The following is a 19,478-nucleotide window of genomic DNA, read 5'->3' on the forward strand; positions in this document are numbered from 1 at the left end:
TGTACAGCAATTTAATATCAAGCTTTATGGACGGTTTATTGTTTTACAAAGACATACTCTCCTGAGGGGCGGGGGCAGCAAGAGGGGGGGGGGGGCTGTGTAGCTTTCTACAGTCGTAATCTCAGTTGAGAGTATTGTGTCATGCCAGCGAATAAATACACACTACTAAGAGAGTTCTTCAACAAGAGAAACCCAATATTTGAAAGCTAAAAGCTATCTACACTTCACAATAGCTGGACAAAGGAGTATACACTGAGCATAAATAAGAAATGAATAGATAAAAAATGTTTTTTTAACCATTCAGTGGTAGTGCCATTCAAAGTTTCACGAGCACGTGCCTTGCGGCTTTTACACAGCAATTAGTAATACATTTTTAACCTTAGGAAAAATAAACTTTTTATAATCACTAGTTGCATTTGAATGGAGAAAACATAACTTCACATGGCTCTATAAAAACAATATTTTATTTATTTCTTGCCTTCACAATTGTCTATTGCTGTCACAGTAATTAATGTTGTTGTTGTTGTGGTCTTCAGTCCTGAGACTGGTTTGATGCAGCTCTCCATGCTACTCTATCCTGTGCAAGCTTTTTCATCTCCCAGTACCTACTGCAACCTACATCCTTCTGAATCTGCTTAGTGTATTCATCTCTTGGTCTCCCTCTATGATTTTTACCCTCCACGCTGCCCTCCAATACTAAATTGGTGATCCCTTGATGCCTCAGAACATGTCCTACCATCCGATCCCTTCTTCTGGTCAAGTTGTGCCACAAACTTCTCTTCTCCCCAATCCTATTCAATACTTCCTCATTAGTTATGTGATCTACCCATCTAACCTTCAGCATTCTTCTGTAGCACCACATTTCAAAAGCTTCTATTCTCTTCTTGTCCAAACTATTTATCGTCCATGTTTCACTTCCATACATGGCTACACTCCATACGAATACTTTCAGAAATGACTTCCTGACACTTAAATCAATACAGGATGTTAACAAATTTCTCTTCTTCAGAAACGCTTTCCTTCCCATTGCCAGCCTACATTTTATATCCTCTCTACTTCGACCATCATCAGTTATTTTGCTCCCCAAATAGCAAAACTCCTTTACTACTTTAAGTGCCTCATTTCCTAATCTAATTCCCTCAGCATCACCCGACTTAATTAGACTACATTCCATTATCCTTGTTTTGCTTTTGTTGATGTTCATCTTATATCCTCCTTTCAAGACACTGTCCATTCCACTCAACTGCTCTTCCAAGTCCTTTGCTGTCTCTGACAGAATTACAATGTCATCGGTGAACCTCAAAGTTTTTATTTCTTCTCCATGAATTTTAATACCTACTCCTAATTTTTCTTTTGCTTCCTTTACTGCTTGCTCAATATACAGATTGAACAACATCGGGGAGAGGCTACAACCCTGTCTTACTCCCTTCCCAACCACTGCTTCCCTTTCATGTCCCTCGACTCTTATAACTGCCATCTGGTTTCTGTACAAATTGTAAATAGCCTTTCGCTCCCTGTATTTTACCCCTGCCACCTTTAGAATTTGAAAGAGAGTATTCCAGTCAACATTGTCAGAAGCTTTCTCTAAGTCTACAAATGCTAGAAACGTAGGTTTGCCTTTTCTTAATCTTTCTTCTAAGATAAGTCGTAAGGTTAGTATTGCCTCACGTGTTCCAACATTTCTACGGAATCCAAACTTATCTTCCCCGAGGTTGGCTTCTACTAGTTTTTCCATTCGTCTGTAAAGAATTCGTGTTAGTATTTTGCAGCTGTGACTTATTAAGCTGATAGTTCGGTAATTTTCACATCTGTCAACGCCTGCTTTCTTTGGGATTGGAATTATTATATTCTTCTTGAAGTCTGAGGGTATTTCGCCTGTTTCATACATCTTGCTCACCAGATGGTAGAGTTTTGTCAGGACTGGCTCTCCCACGGCCGTCAGTAGTTCCAATGGAATATTGTCTACTCCGGGGGCCTTGTTTCGACTCAGGTCTTTCAGTCCTCTGTCAAACTCTTCACGCAGTATCGTATCTCCCATTTCATCTTCATCTACATCCTCTTCCATTTCCATAATATTGTCCTCAAGTACATCACCCTTGTATAGACCCTCTATATACTCCTTCCACCTTTCTGCTTTCCCTTCTTTGCTTAGAACTGGGTTTCCATCTGAGCTCTTGATATTCATACAAGTCGTTCTCTTATCTCCAAAGGTCTCTTTAATTTTCATGTAGGCGGTATCTATCTTACCCCTAGTGAGATAGGCCTCTACATCCTTACATTTGTCCTCTAGCCATCCCTGCTTAGCCATTTTGCACTTCCTGTCGATCTCATTTTTGAGACGTTTGTATTCCTTTTTGCCTGTTTCACTTACTGCATTTTTATATTTTCTCCTTTCATCAATTAAATTCAGTATTTCTTCTGTGACCCAAGGATTTCTACTAGCCCTCGTCCTTTTTACCTACTTGATCCTCTGCTGCCTTCACTACTTCATCCCTCAAAGCTACCCATTCTTCTTCTACTGTATTTATTTCCCCCATTCCTGTCAATTGCTCCCTTATGCTCTCCCTGAATCTCTGTACAACCTCTGGTTCTTTTAGTATATCCAGGTCCCATCTCCTTAAATTCCCACCTTTTTGCAGTTTCTTCAGTTTTAATCTACAGGTCATAACCAATAGATTGTGGTCAGAGTTCACATCTGCCCCTGGAAATGTCTTACAATTTAAAACCTGGTTCCTAAATCTCTGTCTTACCATTATATAATCTATCTGATACCTTTTAGTATCTCCAGGGTTCTTCCATGTATACAACCTTCTTTCATGATTCTTAAACCAAGTGTTAGTTATGATTATGTTGTGCTCTGTGCAAAATTCTACAAGGCGGCTTCCTCTTTCATTTCTGTCCCCCAATCTATATTCACCTACTATGTTTCCTTCTCTCCCTTTTCCTTCTACTGAATTCCAGTCACCCATGACTATTAAGTTTTCATCTCCCTTCACAATCTCAATAATTTCTTTTATTTCATCATACATTTCTTCAATTTCTTCGTCATCTGCAGAGCTAGTTGGCATATAAACTTGTACTACTGTAGTAGGTGTGGGCTCCGTATCTATCTTGGCCACAATAATGCGTTCACTATGCTGTTTGTAGTAGCTTACCCGCATTCCTATTTTCCTATTCATTATTAAACCTACTCCTGCATTACCCCTATTTGATTTTGTGTTTATAACCCTGTAGTCACCTGACCAGAAGTCTTGTTCCTCCTGCCACCGAACTTCACTAATTCCCACTATATCTAACTTCAACCTATCCATTTCCCTTTTTAAATTTTCTAACCTACCTGCCCGATTAAGGGATCTGACATTCCACGCTCCGATCCGTAGAACGCCAGTTTTCTTTCTCCTGATAACGACATCCTCTTGAGTAGTCCCCGCCCGGAGATCTGAATGGGGGACTATTTTACCTCCGGAATATTTTACCCAAGAGGACGCCATCATCATGTAATCATACAGTAAAGCTGCATGCCCTCGGGAAAAGTTACGGCTGTAGTTTCCCCTTGCTTTCAGCCGTTCGCAGTACCAGCACAGCAAGGCCGTTTTGGTTATTGTTACAAGACCAGATCAGTCAATCATCCAGACTGTTGCCCTTGCAACTACTGAAAAGACTGCTGCCCCTCTTCAGGAACCACACGTTTGTCTGGCCTCTCAACAGATACCCCTCCGTTGTGGTTGCACCTACGGTATGGCTATCTGTATCGCTGAGGCACGCAAGCCTCCCTACCAACGGCAAGGTCCATGGTTCATGGGGGGGGGGGGGACAGTAATTAATAAGGTGCTAATATTCTTTGTTCCCTTCACTTTTTTAAAGTTGTATCACTTAACTGCACTGATTGGTGTGAAAAGAAAGTAACACGAGAACACATTATGAAATGGAGCACTCGTCAACTCCCACTCCTCTTTGTGACTGAATAAGTTAGTCAACTTCCATCTGCAGCTCCTTTCACAATGCACACACTTGGTGCCTGTGGCACTATGTTTTTTGCATACATTTTTCTTACATTTAACACATTCTGTTTTTGATCTGTTGTTTTTATGCCTGCCGCATATGTAACAAATTCCAGATTTTGCTGGTTCCTTGGTCTGCTTTTCTTCATGGCTGTACTTGGCCAAGAAGATGTGCACATCCTTGGGAAGTTTTTGATGGTTCAAATGGCTCTGAGCACTATGGGACTTAACATCTGAGGTCATCAGTCCCCTAGAACTTAGAACTACTTAAACCTAACTAACCTAAGGACATCACACACATCCATGCCCGAGGCAGGATTCGAACCTGCGACCGTAGCGGTCTCGCGGTTCCAGACTGTAGCGCACAGAACCGCACGGCCACTTCGGCCGGCGGGAAGTGTTTGATGTAACATTTCTTGATTTGAATGTTCTTCCATCAGGCTAACAGCAAGATGTTTAAAAAAAAATCCATATTCTCTTTTATTATCAGGATTGTTGAATTTGAAAATAATGTCTTCATTTATCCCAGCAGTATCTAGATGTCCGTAGAAAAGAGTGCCATTGGCCATCGTCGCATAATTCTGGAAATGCTGTAGGATGAGAACATCTGATCTACAGCACCTACTACTCCTTTGGTAGCATTGTACTCCACTCTCGATTTCGTAGTCTCTTGATCTATTATATTTGTGCTGTGAATTGCCGGAAAAAAAAAAAAAAAAAAAAAAAAAAAAAAAAAAAAAAAAAAAAAAATCACTGCTTTGTTCTTTTTAGAAATAACCGAGGCAAAAAAAAAATTCTGGAGGAATTTCCTTCTCCCCCCCCCTCTCCATGGTTTCCAAGAAAGTCAATTCTTTGCGGAGGAGATTTTCAGCCAGAGGGTAGCTATTGCAGTAATTGCCAGTCGAAAGATATCTGTTTTCTCAACTAGTGTCACTAATCTTCGTACAATGTTATCAGACTTGTTAGAGTCCTGGCATCTGCTTGCCACAGCAAATTTCAAAGTTCATGGTAAAAAATGTTTTGGCATCATACCAGGCACGAACCTTGATCCCATATTTTGCAGCCTTGTTATGGATATACTATACGAATCTGCAGCATCCTCTGAAATGATGCAACATCTTGTCAACAGTTACAAACTCGCTAACATTGTACTGAACAAGACAATTGACAAATTCTTGATGGAAGTCCCAAATAGGTGCTAGTTTCTCTCTTTGTTTTCTCTCATTCCAGGTACCCAAGTCGTCAAGCCTATAAGCTCAAAACAGAAACCTAAAGTGTTTATAGCTGAAGAGAGCTTGTAAAATAATTGTTCTTGTGGCATCTGAATCCCACAGTTCACAGCAATTTGTGTCTCCTTTCTTTATACCTATTAGATATAATGCACCTAAAAGAGCCTGTATCTCTGGTTTTGTGGTGTCTGTAGTCTCGTTCTCTTGGATATTGAACCTCAGCTCTTTTACTATACTGGATGCATTATTTTGTATTTTCCACAATGTTGACAATCATCCCATAGTAATAAATAAATAAAATGTGTCAATTTCTTTTTCCATAATTATACCACTTGTTTTGGACCTGGCAAAACCTTTAGTATGTTCTTGCCCTTGGCTTTAGAAAAGGAAGAAGGAACTGGTTCACTTATCCAAATAGTTTCTTCATCTTTTCTTATTTAAAAAATGGTCATCATATGTTTATTGTCTCCCCTCTTCAATTATGTGGTCATATTTCGTGTGTGTGTGTGTGTGTGTGTGTGTGTGTGTGTGTGTGTGTGGCTTGCAGGTCCCCTTACACACATTAGAAGAAACAAATATGCAAAAAATTATAGAAATGTGATCATACATGCTAAGACAACAGGAAAGAATGAAAGATGCTATAAAGAAGACTAAAACACAAGTAAAATGACAAAGGAGGAAGGCACAGGAAAATGTCACAGGCTGACCACTTACATAAAATATGGGCAAGCCAGTCACTCGGAACATACTAAAACCATCTCCCCCAAATCTTGGTAAAAACATTAGACAATTCACAAAACTTTAAACCTCTAACCACATTCATTTGTTCATTACCTAAAATAGACTGCATATCTGTCGGCAAATCAGCTGCGCTCCGCTGATTGGAAAATAAAACACAGTCCAATAAAATATGGTGCACAGTGACCTGCATGCCACAAGCACCACACATTTGAGGGTGCTCTTGCCGGAGCAGAAAGCCACGCTTCATACGGCTGTGGCCTATGCAAAGACAAGTGAGGAGGATCTCATCCCATCGACGTGTCTGGAAGGAGGTACGCCACAGCTGAGTTGTGGGTTTTACTGCACGGAGATTATTGCCAGTCACTTCAAGCCATCCATTCTCCCACTGACACAAGACTCTGGACTTCAACAGCAAGGTCATAGCATGGAGGGGGCTGGCACACTGAAATACCTTAGGATCAACTCACACCACCTTGGCTGCTAGAACCGTCCTTCTGTTCCCCACAATTTCCATATGTCCTCGTACCCAGCAGAAAAAAATCTCTGTCCCCAGTCATTGTGTTTGGAGGAGGGCACCCTGGATAGTCTGGACTATGTTATCTGCTGGGTACAAACATTGGAGAGAGTGAAGGGCACTCAAAGAATCAGAAAAACAAGAAATTTAGCACTGGAAGAACATCTTGTTTTTCCGAAGCCCCAAAGATCAAATATAATTCTGCCAGGAGGACATTAAAGGCTTCAGGCATTCGGAACTTGAGAACAGGACCTGGGGAAACAACAGGGCTACTAACAGAAACTCCCCGTTTCGACCCATCTGTAAAAACAGCTACAAAGTTGTGGTACTTTTTCAAGTAAGACAGTTTCATTCTGTGTAAAGGTAATTATTTAAAATTCTTTTTTAAAATACATAACTGCTTTTCTTGAAAGTACTTTGAGAATATTTTTTAGCAGGAAACGGACAAAAAAAGTTTACTAAGCTTCTTTTTGAGCTTATGTAATATGCCTTGTTTACAAAATTTCTAAATGTTTGTTAATCTGTAATTAAAAATTGTCAACGTTAAAATTATAATTAATATGGAAGATATTTGTGAGCTCTTAATATAGATAATTTGCCTTTTCATTAAGAACATCCTTTTTAGCATATCTATCTATATCCGAATCCCGCTCCAGCTACTGCCGGGTCTGGGTGCTCACGAGTCCTCTCCATTTGGCTCGGTCCTCCCACCACTTTTCTTCCTCCACTTGCTGCCATGTCACACCTCTCCTTTCAACAGATATTCTCACTCCCATTTTCCACCGTGTTCTTGGGCGCCCTCTAGGTCTTTTCCCCATCCATCTTTAGTACTTCCATAATTTTGGGGAGTCTCTGCCCTCTTAACATGCCCATACCATCTTAATCTCTTTCTTTCAATTTCTTCTCTCATACTTTCTTGTTTGAGGTCCTTTAGCATATAGCTTTTTAATATGAGCAGAAATGGCATTTTTAACTACAGGTTTGAAAAACTTTGGGTCTTTCTTACAATTCGCGAAATTAATATAGGCTTTCATATAATTAGGGAACAGGCCACTTTTTTCACGTTGCTTATTAAAGTGAACAGCCATACTTGTACGTAACAGTTTCATCTTTATATCCTAATTTTTAGACGCAGCCTTGGATGCTTGGGCAGGGAGAAATCTTAAAGCTTTAAACATGGCTGTGAGGTCAGCGACCATTTACAAAGTAAAATTAAGTCTTTTGATCTGGTTTTGGCACAACTATGAGTGCCTTCATCAGAAGTGAAACATTCAAACTGGTTTATAAGGTAAGTACTAAAATTATGGGAAACATTTTTTATATAAGAGTAGTACTAACTAACACTACAAGAAAGAAACAGTACTTACAGGTGACACATAAAGTAAATATCAAGCGATAAAGCTTCAGTCACAAAATTTGTTAAAAAAGAATACATGGGAGGTAAGCCACTATGGGCTGCTCACGCGTCAAGCCACAGGTAGCAACAGACTGACGCGCCCGCGTTAGCAACTCTCTTGGCGTGTGTGAGCAGCCCTTGGTGGCCTGCCTCCCATGCATTCTTTTTTAAAAAAATTTTGAGACAGAGATTTATCGCTTGGTATTTATTTTATAAGTGAGAGGTAAGTACTGTTTCTTTCTTGTACTGTTAGTAAGTACTTAAAATTATATTAAAAAAATTTCCCATAATTTTTTTACTTTTGTTATACGCCTGATTGAATGTTTCACTTCTGTTGAAGGCACTCATAGTAGTGCCAAAACCATGTCAAAAGACTTTGTTTGCAACCAACGGCTGTTATTGCTTTAATTTTACTTTGTAAACAGTTGCTGACCATGCAGCCATAATTAAAGCTTTAGGATTTCTGCCTGCCCAGGCATCCAAGGCTGCCTCTAAATATAAGGATATTAAGAAGAAACTGCTAAGTACACGTATGGCCATTCAATTTAATAAGCAAGGTGAAAAAAGTGGCCTATTCCCTAATTATATGAAAACCTATTTAATTTCGCAAATTGTAAGAAAGACCCCAAGTTTTTCAAACCTGCAGTTAAAAAATGTCATTTCTGCTCATATTAAAAAGCTATATGCGAAAAAGGATGTTCTTAATGAAGAGGCATATTATCTATAATTAGAACTCACATATATCTTCTGTATTAACTATAATGTTATCATTGATGATTTTTGGGTACATATTAACAAACATTTAGAAATTTTGTAAACAAGGCATATTGCGTGAAAAAAATGCTAAGTAAACTTTGTTTGTCTGTTTTCTGCTGAAAAATATTCTCAAATCACTTTCAAGAAAAGCTGTTACGTATTTTATAAAAGAATTTTACACAGAATGAAACAGCCTTACTTGAAACAGGCGTAAAGTACAATGTTATGTCCAACTTGGCAGACAAAAATGTAATAGAAAAGACGCTTGTCGACCTAAAAATTGGTCTTGACCGTAAAAACATGGATAATTAATATCAAAATACAATTGCCTTTGTAAAAACATAGCCTGTGTTCAAAATGTTACGCATAACGATAGTAAGTTACTTAAATCTATTAATAATAAACTTAAAGAAGCTGATGCTTAAATAACTAAGTCTGACAGAGGTTGCTCTTTGGTTATTGCCCACAATTCTGAACATATTTCTAAAACCTCAGATTTTTTTTAACGAAAATAATATTTCAGAACTGTACAGGTATCCAACTCCTGAATTACAAAAAGAAGTCAGGTCAGCTATCAACAATGCAAAATTTTTACTCAAACCTTTTCCAAAGGACATGCTTATCAACATGAACCCCCAGCCCCCAAAACTTCATTCACAATTCAAAATTCACAAACCTAACCATCCAAAACACCCAATTTCTAATGGTATGAATAACGTGTACCATGATTTAGCCAAATCTCTGCATAAAACTCTGAAAAAATTATTCATCTTTGAGAACAATTATTGCACCCCCAATAGTCATGCCTTAGTCCATAAAATGAAAGTTTTACAATCCAATCCAGATACCAAGTTGTTTTCCCTAGACATCAAAAATCTTCATACATACATTAATAATAAACTTAAAGAAGATGATGCTTAAATAACTAAGTCTGACAGAGTGTTTGTTTGTGTGTCTATCGAGCTGCCAGCACTTTCGTTTGGCAAGTCACATCATCTTTGTTTTTAGATATATTTTTCCCACGTGGAATGTTTTCCTCTATTATATTCATACATACATTCCCGTAAAAGAAACACTTAGGATCGCAGAAAAGAAATTTTCGTCATTTCAAAAAGAACTCTCACAGAAACAAATCACTGACTTTAAGAATCTGATCATACTCATAGTCAAATACAACTATTTTGAATTTAATGAAAATTGTATCAGCAATCCGACAGTCTCGTTATGGGAAATCCGTTAGCTGGTATCCTTGCAGACATTTTCATTAACTCTCTAGAAGAAAAGTTTTTCAACTGGTTGTCAGCTACAGCACTAGGCGTCTCCACTATTTCAGATATCCTGATGATATTTTAGTTCTCTACAAAGGACCTGCTGATGGCACTGACCATATTTTCAATCTCTTTAATGAACTTCACGAGAAAACATTCTTTACCTGTGAACTCTAAAACGAGGCCTGTCAATTAAACTTTCTTAACTTGACTCTTACTGCCTACAGGAAAATTAAAGAGACCTTTGGAGAAAAGAGAACAACTTGTATGAATATCAAGAGCTCAGATGGAAATCCAGTTCTATGCAAAGAAGGGAAAGCAGAAAGGTGGAAGGTGTATATAGAGGGTCTATACAAGGGCGATGTACTTGAGGACAATATTATGGAAACAGAAGAGGATGTAGATGAAGATGAAATGGGAGATACGATACTGCGTGAAGAGTTTGACAGAACAATGAAAGACACGAGTCGAAACAAGGCCTCGGGAGTAGACAACATTCCATTAGAACTACTGACGGCCTTGGGAGAGCCACTCCTGACAAAACTCTACCATCTGGTTAGCAAGATGTATGAGACAGGTGAAATACCCTCATACTTCAAGAAGAATATAATAATTCCAATCCCAAAGAAAGCAGGTGCTGACAGATGTGAAAATTACCGAACAATCAGTTTAATAAGTCACGGATGCAAAATACTAATGTGAATTCTTTACAGACGAATGGAAAAACTGGTAAAAGCTGACCTCAGGGAAGATCAGTTTGGATTCCGTAGAAATATTGAAACACGTGAGGCAATACTGACCCTACGATTTATCTTAGAAGCTAGATTAAGGAAAGGCAAACCTACATTTCTAGCATTTGTAGACTTAGAGAAAGCTTTTGGCAATGTTGACTGGAATACTCTCTTTCAAATTCTGAAGGTGGCAGGGGTAAAATACAGGGAGAGAAAGGCTATTTACAATTTGTACGGAAACCAGATGGCAGTTATAAGAGTCGAGGAGCATGAAAGGGAAGCAGTGGTTGGGGAGGGAGTGAGACAGGGTTGTAGCCTATCCCCGATGTTATTCAATCTGTATATTGAGCAAGTAGTGAAGGAAACAAAAGAAAAATTCAGAGTAGGTATTAAAATCCATGGAGAAGAAACAAAAACTTTGAGGTTCATCGATGACATTGTAATTCCGTCAGAGACAGCAAAGGACTTCGAAGAGCAGTTGAACGGAATGGACAGTGTCATGAAAGGAGGGTACAAGATGAACATCAACAAAAGCAAAACGAGGATAATGAAATGTAGTCGAATTAAGTCAGGTGATGCTGAGGGAATTAGATTAGGAAATGAGACACTTAAAGTAGTAAAGGAGTTTTGCTATTTGGGGAGTAAAATAACTGATGATGGCCGAAGTAGAGAGGATATAAAATGTAGACTGGCAATGGCAAGGAAGGCAAGAGAAATTTGTTAACATCGAGTATAGATTTAAGTGTCAGGAAGTCGTTTCTGAAAGTATTTGTATGGAGTGTAGCCATGAATGGAAGTGAAACGTGGACGATAAATAGTTTGGACAAGAAGAGAATAGAAGCTTTCAAAATGTGGCGCTACAGAAGAATGCTGAAGATTAGATGGGTAGATCACATAACTAATGAGAAGGTATTGAATAGGATTGGGGAGAAGAGAAGTTTGTGGCACAACTTGACTAGAAGAAGGGATCGGTTAGTATGACATGTTCTGAGGCATCAAGGGATCACAAATTTAGTATTGGAGGGCAGCGTGGAGGGTAAAAATCGTAAAGGGAGACCAAGAGATGAATACAGTAAGCAGATTCAGAAGGATGTAGGATGCAGTAGGTACTGGGAGATGAAGACGCTTGCACAGGATAGAGTAGCATGGAGAGCTGCATCAAACCAGTCTCAGGACTGAAGACCACCACAACAACAACAACAACTTGACCCTTACAGACAAGAAAATAAAATCTCATTCAATATTTTTTGTACAGAAAAATACACCAATCAGATCGTACTTGCATGTTCCACGCATCCACACACTCATAAAAATGCTTTCTTTCACTCTGCTATTCATAGCGCTACTTCTATTCCACTCTCAAGAGAAAAATTCAATGAAGAAATTAATTTAATCAAAACAATAGCAGTTAATAATGAATATGAACCTCGCACAGTAGATGACATCCTTAGAACGAAAACTGTTAAAATAGTTACTACTCTCAGCACTTCCATCACTGAATCCAACCTAAAAAAGTTTTTTCCTATTCCTTTCTTGAGGCCAACCTCCTATCAGATTCAACGCCTTCTTCGTAATAAAAACAATTGTAATGCCGTCTTTTCAACCAATAATAGTTGGAAAAAAAATTTATTCATAATTTAAAATTGACTCGTTCCCCTTTGGAAAACTGGCTTTCGTTAGATTTTCTGCGACATCTGCTCTTCTTACTGCATAGGACAAACAGGACTTGTCTTTACAAGTCTTTTAAGAAAAAATGGCACTACTGCCCAAAATTCGTCTTTTGCCAACCACCTTTTGATTACAGGTTACATGCCTAAAGGTGTTCACGACATCAACATTTTGCACACTGAGAAGAATGGGCATAGATTAAATATTCTTGAAGAATTAGAAATTTTTGAACATCTTTCTCAAAACGATGGCTTCATTCCTAAGAAGCAGCTATAATTATGTAATAAAAACGTCTTTAACGGTATAAAGTCATTACTTTATATTTGATTTTGTGTTTCTTCACGCAGTTACCGAAATGTTTTTTTTTTTTTTTTTTTTTTTTTTCTTCTATCAAGTGGTGTCATACTTTTTGTCTATTAAATGGTTTATATTGGTTGCTTTTCATGTCATATTGTTTTTCTACATGCTCTTATTCAGCCCCTTTGTAATTTTATAATGGCATTTTCAATCTTTAAACTGTATTTCTAAGCTCTAATGTATAACAAAATGTTAACCTGTCTGCTGCTGTCAAACAAAATATTGCCATTTACTTCATGTACATCATAATATTTGTCTGTCTATATATTGGATGTTAAGTATCCAGTTTGTATTTGTGGCTACTAGATGGCTATTTTGGTGTAATGTTCTCCTGCACACAGTTGTTAACGCGGGCACCTCAGTCTTTTGCTAGCTATGGCATGACGTGCGAGTAGCCCATAGTAGTTTGCCTCCCATGTGTTATTTCATAAAAAATTTTGTGACTAAGGCTTTAGCGCTTGATATTTAGTTTATACGTGACATGTAAGTACTATTTCTTTCCTGCACTGTTAGTTTTCCGCCTTTAAACAGCACTTCTAAACTCTTACATAGACAAAAAGTTACTATGTATGCTGCTGTCAAATAAAACATTGCGTTTTACTTCATGTACTAAATAATGTTCATCATGAAACTTCCTGGCAGATTAAAACTGTGAGCCCGACCGAGACTCGAACTCGGGACCTTTGCCTTTCGCGGGCAAGTGCTCTACCAACTGAGCTACCGAAGCTGCAACACTGGAGGAGTAACAGAAAACAGCAAAAAAGTCCACAAATAAGGAACACTGTACAGGACTCCTTACTGTATACGTGCTACTGTTTATGGCTATGGCAAAGAGGGTAACATTTGAAACACTGCCCTGAGGGACACCATTCTCCTGTTCACAACGAGCTGCAGAGTCACCAACTAGGGTCCTAAAAAACCATTGAAACAGGGAAGATCCTATGAAGATGGGGAGGTGACCATGAAATCCCCAAGGATGCAGTTGTGCAATAATACAGTTTCTCAAAGTAGTATCAAAGCCTTTCTGATATCGAAGAATATACCCACACAGTGATGGGTATGTAGGAAAGACTGCTGAACAGCCGCCTCTAGTACGGTCAGGTTGTCGATGGAGGGCCGAAATCTCCCCAATCCACAATTAGAGTGGCTAAGGCGTTGCCTGGTCTCTAACAGCCAGGCTAGACGACAGTTAACCATTCACTCCAGTCTTTCCTACACAGCTCGTTAAGGTGACATTCCTGTAACTACTGGGAGATGTGTACTCCTTTCCTGGTTTTAGGAGAAGTACCAGAATTGTCTCCCTCCATGAATTGCCTGTCTGCCAGATAAGATTAAAACATTTTAAGAGGATTTCCTTTCACAATATTGGCAAATGTCGAAGCATGCGGTACCAGAGTTGGTCGTGACCATATGTAGAGTCACGAGTATCAGACAGAGACGTTTCGAGCTCCCACATAGAGAGTTATAGGCCTTAAAACTGTTGGATCTGAAGTCCAACTTGCCCCTCTCTACAGCTGCACGGTAGCGAAAAAATGCTGGGTCCTGACTTGCATCGGCTGTAGTTTTTGCAAAATGGTCAGCCAGCATCTGAACGATGGCTCTGGGTGCCATTTGGAGACACCCCTTTTTCAGTACCGCTGCTATCAATAATCGACTATGTTTATTGGAAATCCTCCAGATGGCTTCCTGCACTTTTGTAGAACAAGTGGAACGGTTGATGGAGTCCAGGAACGTTTCCCACGACCTTTTTTCGCTCTCCATAATGACGAGTCAAGCCTCGGCACTCAACTCGAAAGGCTGTGAGGTTGTCTGCTGTCGAGAGGCATTTAAACTGTTGAAGGGCCGCATGCCTCTTCCAGGCGGCTGAACGGCACTTATCTGTTCACCAAGGTGCAAGTCACCCCCTAAGATGACCTAAAGACTGTGGTATGGATAGATCAGTGGCATGACGGATCACACGCATGATGTGATCCACCTATTCCAGGATGCTGTCACGGTGTTCAAACACAGCCAACTGGCTGAACAGCACCCCGTTAGTCCTGCTGATCATCCATTTTGGTGGCTTCTGTTACAGCAATCCTCCATCCGGTACGTGGATCCACTGTGGGAAGTGGTCACTGGAATGAAAGTAATCAGTTGCTTCCCACTGTGCTTAGTGTGCGCGGCCTGGAGAGCAAGACAGTTCGATGCCTGAAGATGACCCAGGAGTAGCTGAGAAATGCACGAGACATGTTGACAGTGCACAGCTCCTGAGACATCATGATGTTCTCCAACACTTGACCCCTGGGGCAAGTCAAGTGCAAGTCCCATAATACATTGCAGGCATTGAAATCAACCAGTAGGAGAAATGGGTGGGAAAGTTGTTCAATTAGGCTTGCGAGAGCCTCAGAGTCCATTGTTTCCTGTGAAGGCAAGTGCATAGAGCAGATAGTGATCATCGGACTTGCATGAACTGCAATGGCCACTGCTTCTAGATCAGTAACTAAGGGGAGAGCAGAGGAGTAGTGTGTGTTATTGACAAACACAGCAACATCTCCCTCAGCTCATTCCCCAATCAGGTCATTCTCACGGTGGAGGGTATAGCACGATAGCACAGGGGCATCATTAGCTTTGAAATGTGTTTCCTGTAAACACAAGCACAGGGGCTGTGCTTGCACCAAGAGTTTCAGTTCCTCCACAAGAGTCCTGAACCCATTCATGTTCCGCTGTAGTATGGGAGCCATTTATCATGGTGTTTGGACTTTCACCCTGTCTTTCCGCCTTTCCACTGGGGTGGGGAGCCGACAATGATTGGAGTTTCAGCTTTGGGGAAAGATGGTTGCCCCGGGCAGACTTCGCAGTCCGTAGGCTCTGAAGCAGAAGCAGCAGAGCCATCAAGTTGAATTACATTGTCTCGGTCCGACAGTCTATCACCTGTTTTTGACTGCGGTTCGAGTCCGTTTGCTTTCTTGACCTGGAAGGGCTTTCTGGGGACTACAACAGTGGCAGAGGCAGAGCTGGACTTTTACAAGACTCTGCCTTTTGAGGTACCACAAGCTCCGCAGTGGTGGTAACCGTGGCTTCCACTTGCGTTCTCGGAGGGGCTATGAGCTCTGAAACTACTTGACAAGTACAGTGACACATGCAGGTACTAGTGCTGACACTAGCAATCTCCATTTGTGAAGAAGTGTTGGCTGTCAAACTATGCTTTTTAAGGGGAATGCAAAAGATGTGAATGTGGAAGGCTGCTTGGCCTTATAGATGTTCTTGGCTTCTCCGTATGGGATGCATTTCAAAATCTTAATCTCCTGTATCTTTCGCTCTTCAAGGGAGACACTGCAATCCCTACTCCAGACAGGGTGATCCCCAGAGCAATTTACACACTCTGGAGGGGAGGAGCAGCCAATGCCATCAAGGCATTGGCTACATTTGCCACAGGTGTGTGACCAAAATACTGACATTTAAAACAGTGCAGTGGGTTAGGGACATACAGCCGTACACTTAGATGAAGAAAACCTGCCTTGATATGCTCTGGGAGTTTCATGTTATTGAAGGAGTCAGATTTCACCAGATTCCCATCCACCCTTTTCAGCATATTCAGCAGATTGCTGATCCTTCTTGAGCCCACTCATCTTTCAATTTCTCCTTATGTATGTCTACCAGATCTCTACACAACACAACACGTTTGGTATAGCTCAAGGTATTGCGGAGCTCCATTTCGACGGCATATTCTACAAGGCCTTTATCTTTCCGGAGGCATATTGATTGTTGGGAGCTAGCAGTTTCAGCCAACAGCATATCATTACACAATCGCTTGACGGATTTCATTGAACCAGTAATGCGCTCCAAACCTTCTTGAGCATAAAAAGGCGAAACTTTTTCCAAACTGCCCTCTTTCTGTTTCACAATTATAAACACATTCTGACCTGCAGCATGCATTCCGTTACTATTCGTGCACAAATTCTGTGTAGCCCCCATGTCTGGAAGAGTGGCTACATGACCCCTCTTATTTGATTGGGTGTTAGTACCTACCAGCAGCCCACTCTTGCCATTGGGACAATAAGGAGAAATCTCCAAGGGTTCCATTTTTATCCCATGAGTAGCGGGGGAAATAAGGGTCCACTCAGACTGAGACCCACATGGCTGAGTAAGCATTATACAACTGAGGTGCGGCAGGGTCCCCCCAGGTTGTCCGTTAACGACTGTGACAAGTCAACTGCTATGCATCTCATCTGTGCGCAGCACACCTTGAGATTTACAGTTTCTTTCTTTCTTTTAATAGAAGTTTATTCCGTTATCATGACCTGGGTGTTCATGCCACGATTCCCATTCCCTGTCACACACATTGTTCCACTGCCACGGTGATCGGTGAAGCATGCATACAGTTTATGGTGACCAAACAGCGGTGCTTTCCAGTCCCGGGCTCAGGAATCCCAGGAGCAAATGAATGATCAGCTCCTACAGACTGTTTCCTCTGTTGATTGTTCGGAGTTACTGCTGTGGTTTTCTTTTTCAATAACTTCCTCTTGTAACTGTGATTCACATGATCTAATAATTCTTCTGACAATTTCTGTAATATTGTCTCCTAGTCTTTAGGACATAAAATTTGAGAGTGCCTGTGAAATGTCTTCTTTTTCCCCCATTTCCATACTTTTATGAGACCAAATGATACAAATGTTTAGAACAGTAAGATATTGTTGCAAGACAATATCAAAGATTTTAAAAAGTAACACAAGTTGCATATGGGAACTTTGATTCAATTCAAATATTCATTACATACTAAAATAATAGAAACTTTCGCAACAAACTGTTGCCTCATCAGGAAAGAGGGAAGGAGAGGGGAAGACGAAAGGAAGTGGGTTTTAAGGGAGAGGGTAAGGAGTCATTCCAATCCCGGGAGCGGAAAGACTTACCTTAGGGGGAAAAAAGGACAGGTATACACTCGCACACACGCACATATCCATCCACACATACAGACACAAGCAGACATATTTATGTCTTTAAATATGTCTGCTTGTGTCTGTATGTGTGGATGGATATGTGCGTGTGTGCGAGTGTATACCTGTCCTTTTTTCCCCCTAAGGTAAGTCTTTCCGCTCCCGGGATTGGAATGACTCCTTACCCTCTCCCTTGAAACCCACTTCCTTTCGTCTTCCCCTCTCCTTCCCTCTTTCCTGATGAGGCAACAGTTTGTTGCGAAAGCTTGAATTTTGTGTGTATGTTTGTGTGTCTATCGACCTGCCAGCGCTTTTGTTCGGTAAGTCACCTCATCTTTGTTTTTATATATAATTTTTCCCGCGTGGAATGTTTCCTTCCATTATATAAAATAATAGAAAGATTGCCTTGGGAAGTGAGAAAAACGTAAGTATAGAAAGTACTTACATTACAAGGTGCATAGCAGCAAACACACTGTAAACACAATATCCACTTTCCAAACAATAGCGACCAAATTGCTTTTAGCGTGAATTGCGCAAATGTAGTAAGTGGTGACAGCTGTAATGAATGACAAATATGTATTTCGACATGCCTCCAACTATAACTCTATCTGTGACACTAACAGAAAACTAAATCTTGCGGCTAACTGATGCAGACGTGCCCAAAGGGTTAGTGAAAATTATTTCAACAGTGAAAACGGCTATATCTGATACTCTGAAAGAAACTGAGACAGCAAGGATAAAGTAGAAATGCTCTGAGTACTGCCTTCTAAATACAGTTTGATATGTTTGTAGACATTTATTTACAGGAGCAACTAAAACAATGACATTTCAAAATGTTTGTACGACTTGTTTCCTATTCTCTGTAATCAGTAGTGTCGAGAAATTATCGTACACTTCTGTCGAAAACAGAGACTGTGAATTTTTCTTCAATCATTAGTAAAGTCTGCACTCATTGCTCGTCAGAACCTCAGTCACAGCTCATGCGATCCCAAGGCTGGTGTGTAAATGCGATCCCATGGCTGGTGTGTAAATAAAAGTGCCCACTCGTGACAGTCGAGAGTCAACGCAGGCAGAATACAGTGGCAGTAGCCACGGCTGCCTCGCCCCCACTCACCTCAACACAGCACTCCGCATGGCTGCGACAAGGCCAGCCACCTCCACCTGCCTCGAGCGGTCACCACATTCCTCCTCTGCCTCGTCACTGCCGGTGCCCGCCTCCCCGGAGGGATGTCTCGTTTTCGATCCAGACTCCTCAACCCTGAAAACAAATTGCCCTAGCAGATTGTACAAATTTTCAGATACTGAGGGGAAAATATTCTGCATAGTGTACTACAATTTCATAGCCGACCATCGATTATTAGAGCAAAGTTAATCGACCGCTAGTGACACTCGCTGACCCTAGCCTAAACTGATATAACAAAATTCCATTTCTTCACATATAAGATATGTTTACAAAATAGCACTACTTTGATGATTCCAAAGGCGCTATATAATCCTGAATTGTACAGAGGGGTCCAGAAAAATGTAGACACTCTCCGATAGTTAATATCTTTGGAACAAAATGACATAGTGTTGCTATTTTGCATGGTGGCAAAGTATATTATTTTCTCAACAGATTTTGGCAAGTGTTTTCCAGCAGATGATAGTGCAGCACCGAATGAAGTAAAGATCGCCATTCGAGCAATGCAAGGCCGTACTGAAGTGGTAGTGGAAGTATGAAAACATGTTGGAGGTACAACAACACTGGCAGAATGTGCACAGAACCCAGGCACAACATGTGCAACAATTTATCATATTCGGGATAAATGTGAAGCTGATGGTGCCGTGCAGGATGTGGGTAAGGAAAGGTCTGGCCGACCAAAAACATCAACAAGTTAAGATCCCAGCACTGCTGTTTGGCA

The 19,478-nt window shown here is 40.5% G+C and overlaps 1 protein-coding gene across 1 annotated transcript in view; it reads right to left on the bottom strand.

The window, feature by feature from the left end:
- LOC126426986 (uncharacterized) overlaps nt 1-19,478 on the bottom strand; it is a 104,060-nt gene that overhangs the window by 42,041 nt on the left and 42,541 nt on the right. Inside the window, exon 4 of the mRNA XM_050089143.1 lies at nt 18,692-18,835. Coding sequence (XP_049945100.1) covers nt 18,692-18,835 — 144 coding nt within the window. The remainder of the gene's footprint in view (nt 1-18,691; nt 18,836-19,478) is intronic.

This window comes from Schistocerca serialis, chromosome 11 (genome assembly GCF_023864345.2).
Source record: "Schistocerca serialis cubense isolate TAMUIC-IGC-003099 chromosome 11, iqSchSeri2.2, whole genome shotgun sequence".
NCBI lineage: Eukaryota > Metazoa > Arthropoda > Insecta > Orthoptera > Acrididae > Schistocerca > Schistocerca serialis.